The following is a 9580-nucleotide window of genomic DNA, read 5'->3' on the forward strand; positions in this document are numbered from 1 at the left end:
ACATACTGCAACAACCAGGACAAGTAGAAGATGTTTGCCTTGCTAAAAGAAAAGAAGGTTCATGGTCGCCACCACAGTAAACTACAGCGAATACGCTAACCAACTAACAATTTACCACCAACATGCACCACTACAACCATTGAAGCACCACTTGTGATAGGAAACATGTACACGACCAACTGCAAATAGATTGTGGAGCGACATGCCACATCATTAATCAAGCGAACTGCTTTATATCAATCGACAACGAGTTCAATCCTAAGCAACATTTCATTCAGTGAACAGATGGCCACCGAAGCCATAATCTGGCTACAGCTAAGGGTGTGGCTGAATTTCACATCACTGATTCAGATGGGAAAATATGCAGAATAGAGCTAACTAACACCTTACTCGCACCCGAGTTTCCAATCAGTCAATTCTCTATGCATGCTGCCACTGACACTGAAGCTCATGTTACATTTGCCCAAGGTACAGCGTATTTAACGTCATGTAATACTAAATTCAACAAAATCAGACACGGGCAAATCTACTTCCTACTAACATGCCTCACTGACTCGACATTCTCTATATGAGCAATGGATGAATGACACAAAATACTAGGCCATGTGAATTAAGATGACATCGTTCAACTACAATCTGCGATTCACGGCATGATAGTTACCAACAGCAAATTTGGACACACTTGTTTAACCTGCAAAGAAAACAAAATGTTTCGACAACCAGCTTCGTACGACGACCCACCAATACGAGCTATGAACGAAGCCCTGAGAGTGAGTACACAGTGACGTATGCGGACCCATAGATCTGACATCACAGGAAGGTAACAAATACGCCATTTATTTTGTAGGTGAGTTTTCCAGCATGCTCTACGTATACTCTCTACGCACTAAGGACAAAGCTGCCATAGCCCTCAGACAGTTCATAGCTGACGTCACTCCAATCGGCCAAGTAATTGAGTTACACAGCGATAATGATGGAGAGTATGTGGGCAGTGCATTCAAGTCAATTTTACCAAACAGAGGAATCAAACACACAGCTACCACTTTATACCCGCCATACCAGAATGGGAGATCAGAACGCTCATGGCGCAGTCTGCTGAACATGGCCCGATGCCTCTTGCCTGACTTCGAATTACCCTAAGTCATTTTGGTCATACGTTGTAGGATATGCACAATACCTTTGCTATCGATCATACTAACGCCAAACTAAATCAACCGCCTACGAATTATTCACCGACATAAAACCAAACATGAAGAAAATTCACAAATTCGGTTCACCCTGTACAATCTATGACGAAACTAACAAGCAAACACTTGATCAACGCGAACAACCTGGCACTTTTCTAAACATAAATCCGTTAAATCTAGGCTATTTCATTCTCAGTAGTAAAAATAACAATATTCTAACATCACACAATGTTCACAAATGAAAGAACCAAACGAATAGAGTGATGACATCAAAGACACAATTCCTATCCTACCTAATCATAGTTAGAACACAAATCCTGTACAATCACAGAATCAGAAACATACATCTACACAAAATACTGACACAACACAACCACCAAGACCTCAGAGGGATACCAGGCGACCTAAATACCTGGAGGATTATCAGATGCTTACACACGTCGAGTACACATGCGCTGTTCTGTCATTTCTACCCACTTCAAATGAAGAAGCAACCAGCTCAGAAAATGCAGATAAATGGCAAGCAGCTATGGACATTGAAATGAAAGCGCTCTCTGACTACAACATCTGACAAATCATGACACTACCTGATAAACAAAGTGAAATCAGAGGTCAGTGGACCTACACGATTAAACAGGGCAAAATGCTGAAGACGTACAGTACAAAGCATGATACATAGCATGTGGCTATTCTCAAATACAGGGCATCGCTCCAATCGACAAAGAGATATATGTTGAACAACCTCAAGGTTACAAACAAACATCACCTGACGAACGGTACTAAACCTGCCTGCTACACAATTCGTTATACAGGTTAAAGCAGAGCGGTAAGAATTGGCACACATCCTTGACCGACTTTCTCAAGTCACAAAAATTTACAACGAACAATAAAGACGCATGCGTTTACTTAAAGATCATCAACAGCACAAAAGTAATGATACTCTTCTGGGTAGATGACATCATTATTGCGAGAAGCGATTTGCAACAGATCAGCGAAGTAAAGCAAGCTCTACACAACTAATTTCGCATGGATGATTGCGGAGAATTGAAGTGGTTGTTCGGTATTGGCTTTAAACACACTCCGAACGGATACCAAATAAGTCAAGAACGCTACGCCAACTCCATACTAACACGCCTCAACATGAGTGAGTGCAATCCAGTAAGTGCACCAGCAGACAAGGGTACACAACTTCATAAATTAACAGACGAGTAGTACCAAGCGTTTTTAGTTCTAAGTTCCCATACAGACAAGCTATCGGTGGTCTCATCTGTCTTATGTCAGCAACTAGACCAGACATCAGCTGGGTAATATTCAAGTTATCTCAGTACCTCGATAAACCTAGTCTATCACAAGTTCCTGCCGTAAAACATCTATTTCGCTATTTAAAATCTACAAGGTCCTACTGCATCATGTTTACGCTTTCAAATCGAGCTCTCACGTTGTACACCGACTCTGACGAGGCAGGCAATAACCCTGATCTTCAATCAACTAGTAGTTTTATTCTAGAATAGAAGGCGCCAATCAGTTGGAAGACTCACAAACAGCCTACAGTGGCTTTATGTTCTTGCGAGGCAGAAGTAATGTTCCTTGAAGAAGGCACTAAGGAAGCATTGTATCTGAGAGGCGTCTGCATTTCACTAAGCATTTAGACTTCAGGAGCTACACCGCTCTACTGTGACAATCAAGGTGCTCTGGCTCTTGCAAGCAACACTTGCAGTCAACACAACCGTACAAAACATATTGACGTTCGTTACCACTTCGTGAAAGAACAGGTTGATGTCAACTATCCTCATGTACCATCCGTCGACAACCTCGCCGATATACTCACCAAAATGCTCAATGCAGCAGTACATCGTGAAGCGACACACATTCTCCAGAATGAGGGAGTGTGTTACAAATCAATCAAGACCGATGTCACTTAACCAAATAGTAATTCTATCCTCTACATATATATATACATGTACTATTCTTACATTACGGTATACTTGCAAATAGTTTCAGTTACGGTCAATCATATTAATTGTTACAATCATCATTATAATCCACTTCCTGGTCTGCTCAACTCGTTATACAGTGTTATAGGAAGCGATTACACCGGATGTGTTGTTTTGTTGCCTAGCATGCGCATTGTGCTTAGTTCTCTCTTGTGGTCCCTTCTGATTAATAAAGGCCACAATATCTGGTGACTTTATTAAAATCCCAAACATCTTCGATTTATTGACTGAAAGAATAAGACACAGCAAAATATATGTGGAATTAAACATCAAATATTATCTTGCACAACCTGCGTATTTTATTGACATCTAACCATAAAAAATTACAGATGGCAATGCCAAAGTATAGCTCCACACAATTCACAACGTAGAGCATTTTCGTTTATTTCTAAATAACATCAAAATTGTATTTTTATTTGAGCCTTTCAAATGAGAGCTTGAGAATCGCAACGGGTCACACAAAAACAACGTTATGTATGCAGAAAACTATTACAAGATTGCTGAAGCTGGGAGAAATCACAAAAACAGACAATGCGAAACTCCTTCCAATGATTTAATAACTTAAGTAAGCAAACTAGATAACAGCATGGCTTTAGGAAAGGTCTCTCCTGCGACACACAACTAATAACAACCACTGATGACATCATGAAAATGGTTGAAAATAACATTGGGGTTCAAGCCGTGGTCATTGACTCCTCCAAAGCTTTTTACCAAGTCTCTCACAATTTGCTAATAAAAAATAACTTGAATCGAATATCGGCACTAACATAGTCAAATGGATAGCAAACTTTTTATCCAACAGGAGTCAGCGGGTGGTGGAGGGGGCTACCTCTACCTCTTTGAATGTTACATCAGGAGTCCCCCAGGGCTCTGTCCTAGGGCCTTCTCTTTGTTTGCTGTATATTGATAACATTTCAGAAATCCTAAAAATATCATCTATTTGGCTTTTTGCAGATGATGCATTGATGTCTCGCCCTGTAAAAACTCAGACTGATAAATAAGTTTTTCATAAAGACGGTGTTGTACTGGAACAGTGGGCTGACAGAGAAAAAATGTTTTTCAATACGGATAAATGTCACATGGTTCACTTTGCCAAGCGATGTGGTAACAGTGATTTTATGTATTACTTTAACGGTAAGCAACTAGATACTGGGGCACTCTTTAAATATTTGGGCACAATTATTGCCAATGATTTTAACTGGGACTTGCACATAGACTCAATAACTGCCAGGGCTCCCAAAGGCTTGGTATGATTAAGCATGTTTTGTATGGCGCCTCCGAGAAGTGAAAAGGATCGCATACCTCACATTGGTTAGGCCAATAATTGAATATTTCAGTGAGGTATGGAATGCATATTTGATGAGACAGATAACACTTTTGGAAAATCTGCAAAGGAAGGCAATTCATTTTATTTCAGGGATTAAGGGTACACTGAATGTATTGGAGGCACGCAACATTCTCAATATCGAACTCTTAGTGCCGAGACGAAAAAATGCTCGCATGTCTTTAAAGCTACGAATTTTATCCGAGGGTCGTCAGTGTTCGATTATTAACAGTTTTGAACATATACAAGATTTTATTCAAAATCATGAAACCAGACAAGCAACAGGCCGGGCACCCCTAGCATTATCCACAAACCAAACATTTTATCACCAAAGCGTTGCACCTCGAACTTCATGTAACTTGCGTGACTATGGTTAAGCATTTTTTACGAAGCGCAATCGAATTGATGGCCTTCTTTTACCCAGCCCATGGTCTAAAGGCTCTATTTTAACCTAGAACTTAGAAACCATTGCCAAATAGGAAAACTAAAAAAAAATTTCCTCTTCTTCCTTTTCCTTTTTTTCATTAGTACGCACACTAAAGTAAAAACAAGTGGTACGCCTCAGAGAAGTTTAGTCCTTAACCAGCATTTGTATATTAAAATTGTTGCCTTATTATGTAACTAGGAAAAAAAAACAATAGAATGTCATAATTTATAATGCATTATACTGTTCTATGTTATTGTTGGTTAATTGTAAGTTAGCTGTGTTATGTACATGTGTTAGCTGTGATTTGTTAGCTTGGTTTTTAGTTCACAAACTGCTCTCGGTAAGAAGCTGTTGTGATATACCAATGTTTTTGCGTACATCGTTGATAGATCTCCTCTTGTAGCTGCTCTAGTGTTTGGCATGCTGTCCGGTTTGACACTCACCAACTCGTCGTATGCACTAGACAGGGATGTATGATTTTCTTCCTTTGACCAAACTCTCATTTATAGTGCGTGTCTGATTTTGATACAACTGTCAGCAAGTGTATCTAATTGCAAGTTATTGCGAGCTTCAGTGATGCTTTCCCTACCTTTCAGCTGACTTACGAATCTTATTGCGTTGTGCTGCACCATTTCAATGTCATATTCTAAATATTCCAGTGAATTATTCCAAAATGCTGCAGCATATTCTAGATAGGGTCTGCAGAGACTAGCGTAAGCCAGAAGATGCATTTTTCAGGAGCAGCATAAAGAGCACGGTTGAGCATGCCTAACTGGCGCTTAGATTTCAAGACCTTGGACTCTATATGGTTGTTGAATTTCAGATTGGATTGTAATACCACTCTTAGATATTTTGTCTATTGAACTACTTCAAGAGTGGTGTCATTAAGTAGGTAATCAGCTTGTGGAGAGAAATGAGTGGGGCTAAAAGTTAACACAGGACACTTATTAATGTTAAACGACATACACCATGCCTGAGCCCAGTTTTGTAAAGAGTTTACATTTGTTGAGATAATACAATCTGCATACAAATAGACTGACTCATGTTTACTAATTAGCATTACTGTTCTACAATTTTCAGTTATCTTCTCCTTTTTGTTTTGTTTACACTTCGTAGTTGTCTTCTCACCACAAAACATTTTTACATTACTAGTGGGTACTAAGTGTGTATCGATGTCTATGCTATATTACTAAAGCTTATAATAGCTACGTCTTTGTTCCTTCTTCTTCCTGTTTTATAATAAAACGGCTAAAACGTATTTTGTAAGATACTAAAGTTATCCATCCATCATAATGGCATCTGTTCAGAACTCAACAGGTTATGGGCCCAGGACGAGACTATACTTTGATGGTGACCCAACCATTTCCAATATGGGAAACTAGATTCCTGAACTATCTGTATACACAGGATAAAGATGTTCACAAATCTATTATTCCTAAACCTACTGATGGGGAAGACCCAACTAACTTTGAGGAGAAAAACAGGATGGCATATGCGGAACTTGTGCAAGTACTAGATGAGAAATCCCTATCGCTGGTTATGACTGACGCTGCAAATGATGGTAAGAAAGCTCTGTCTATTTTGAGACAACATTTTGCCAGTACCGAAAAACCCAGAGTATTAACTCTCTATGAAGAACTCACAACCCTTCGGATGCAGGACCACGAAGATATAACCGACTACATTATAAGAGCAGAAAGAGCATCCACAGGCTTGCGAACGGCAGGTGAGCAAATTACTGACAATTTAATAATCGCCATGCTTCTAAAAGGATTGCCCGAGTCCTTTAAGCCCTTTGTAGTGGTTCACACACAACTAGACAAGGTCAAAACTTTATCTGAATTCAAGGCATCGTTAACAAATTATGCCAGTACCGAGGCCATCCGCAACCAACGTGAGTGTTCAACTGCTATGACAGCTCAAACATCCTCTAAAACACAATGTAAGGCATGTGCTAAATATGGCCATCGGTCCCTCAACTGCTCTGTGAAAGAAAGTCTTACGTGCTCCTATTGTAATAAACCACGACATGTTGAAGCTGTATGCTTTCTAAAGAAAAGAGGTGTAAAACCTGTGACCTCACAGAATTCAACAAACCTAACATTTACTTTTCTGCAAATACTACTACATATGCTGACAACATTTCACAGCCAAAACCAATGATGCATGACAAACTTCTAGTGGACTGTGGGGCCACGGCCCACATAGTCAACAATCCTGATCGTTTCATTACATATGACAATGAATTTGTCCCAGAAAGACATTACATAGAATTGGCAGATGGAAGGCGTAGCAATGAGCTAGTTACAGCCAAAGGCAGTGCAGTATTCAACATATTTGACTCAAAGGGGGAGACAAAGCAGATTACTCTCAAAAATTCTCTTCTGGCACCAAGTTTCTCGACAAACTTCTCTGTTAGCGCTGCTGTTGGAACTGGTGCTCAAGTCACATTTACGCAAAACAGAAGTACTCTATCATCAAATCACACAGATTTCAACATTATAAAGGAAGGGCAACTCTACTTTCTGCAAACTCAATATGAATCAGCATACATTACAAAAACTCTTGACCAGTGGCACAAAGACCTTGGCCACATGAACTACGACGATATCGTCAAACTACAATCTGCCACCAAAGGTATGAAAGTTGACAAACCAACACTAAAACCAAAAAGCTGTAAAACCTGCAGTCAAAACAAAATAACGGTGTAACCAAAGTCTCAAGATGACACACCAACACATGCCACAAAACCTTTGCAAAGAGTCCACACTGATATAGCTGGACCGATCAATCCCACATCAAAGGATGGACAGAAGTACATCATCAGCTTCATCGATGAATACTCAAGCATGCTTTTCCTCTACTTTCTACGCAGTAAAGAGGAATCACACCGAGCACTAAAAAGATTCCTAAGTGATGTGACACCTATCGGAAATGTTCAAGAGATACACTCTGATAATGGCGGAGAATACACTGGTACAGAATTTCAGAATGTCTTACTAGATAACAAAATCAAGTTCACGTCTACAGCACCATATTCCCCATATCAAAACGGGAAAGCCGAGCGTAATTGGAGAAGTCTGCTAGAAATGTCCAGATGCCTGCTATCTGATGCCAATCTAAGCAAGAATTTGTGGACATATGCCGTGCGTCACGCTCAATACTTACGCAACAGAAGCTACCAAAGGCGCACTAACAAGACAGCATATGAACTCCTCACGAATCACAAACCAGATATGAGACTCATTTATACTTTTGGTGCACCATGTACATACTACAATGAAGGACATAAATTAAAACTGGATGCCAGAGGTTATGAAGGTATTTACCTCGGTATCAATACAACTAGTCAAAGTTATTATGTTCTCAAAACAAATCAACAAGTGGTCACCTCAAGGAATGTAACTGTAAATTCAACTTCACCGCTAGCCATTTGTGAACAGGAAGCCCTCATGGTTCCGCTCAGTGCTAATCAAGGTAAACGCACAGAGCCTGCTGGGGATGGTGATCTGTCATCTGGTCCAGCTACCCGGGTGTCTCATCCAGAACAGAATGACGATGCACACATATCAGCCGAAGAGCTAAATGAAACAGATGGTACATCTGATATAGCTGTACCAGAGGACAGACCAACACGAGAACGTAGACCTCCAAGGTACTTATCTGACTCCTACTCAATCACCTGCTGATAAACATGTTGTTTTAGAAAAAGCTACTGAAGACGAACACAACAAGGTTCTTAAATCAAATTATCCTTACCGTCAAGTGGTCGGCAGTTTGATCTATCTCATGACTGCAACACGTCCAGATATCAGCTGGATAGTCTCCAAACTGTCACAATTTCTGGAGAAACCAGGACTGCAACATGTCACCGCAGCCAAACGCGTACTGAGATATCTCAAAGCCACCAAAACTATTCACTGACTTTCAAACCAACAGATAATCAGCTTATTGGTTATACTGATTCAGATTGGGCAGGGGACACCGAAGACAGAAAGTCTACTACAGGCTATGTATTCACACTCGGGCAGTCCAGTGCACCTATTAGCTGGAAGACACAGAAACAGCAAACCGCAGCTTTATCATCCTGTGAGGCAGAGTATATGGCACTAGCAGAAGCTGTCAAAGAAATGATCTATCTTCGCTCATTCTGCTCCAGTCTTGGCATTGAACAATCAAACGACAACACAATCTTCTCCGACAAACAGGGTACTCTATCACTTGCTAAAGGTGATCCAGTTAAACACAATCGTACAAAGCATATAGACATTCGCTATCACTTTCTCAGAGAGCAGTCTAACATCAAATATCAATACATCCCGAGTTGTGATAACCCTGCAGACTGTATGACTAAAGCGCTGGCGAAACCACAATTTACCAGTGTTGTAACACGCTTGGGTATTGCAGATTGAGAGGGGCTGTTGAGATAATACAATCTGCATACGTTTAGACTGACTCATGTTTACTAATTAGCATTACTGTTCTACAATTTTCAGTTATCTTCTCCTTTTTGTTTTGTTTACACTTCGTAGTTGTCTTCTCACCACAAAACATTTTTACATTACTAGTGGGTACTAAGTGTGTATCGATGTCTATGCTATATTACTAAAGCTTATAATAGCTACGTCTATGTTCCATCTTCTTCCTG

The 9580-nt window shown here is 40.1% G+C and overlaps 1 protein-coding gene across 1 annotated transcript; it reads left to right on the plus strand.

Moving 5' to 3' along the window:
• Positions 1-2213: 2213 nt before the first annotated feature.
• On the plus strand, positions 2214-9344 carry LOC137406761 (uncharacterized). The gene is made up of 5 exons (XM_068093373.1): positions 2214-2345; positions 6340-6826; positions 6988-7569; positions 7711-8587; positions 8699-9344. Exons 1-5 carry the CDS (start codon positions 2214-2216, stop codon positions 9342-9344), a joined length of 2724 nt encoding a protein of 907 aa, XP_067949474.1.
• Positions 9345-9580: the final 236 nt, after the last annotated feature.

The sequence above is a fragment of the Watersipora subatra genome, chromosome 10, assembly GCF_963576615.1.
Source record: "Watersipora subatra chromosome 10, tzWatSuba1.1, whole genome shotgun sequence".
NCBI lineage: Eukaryota > Metazoa > Bryozoa > Gymnolaemata > Cheilostomatida > Watersiporidae > Watersipora > Watersipora subatra.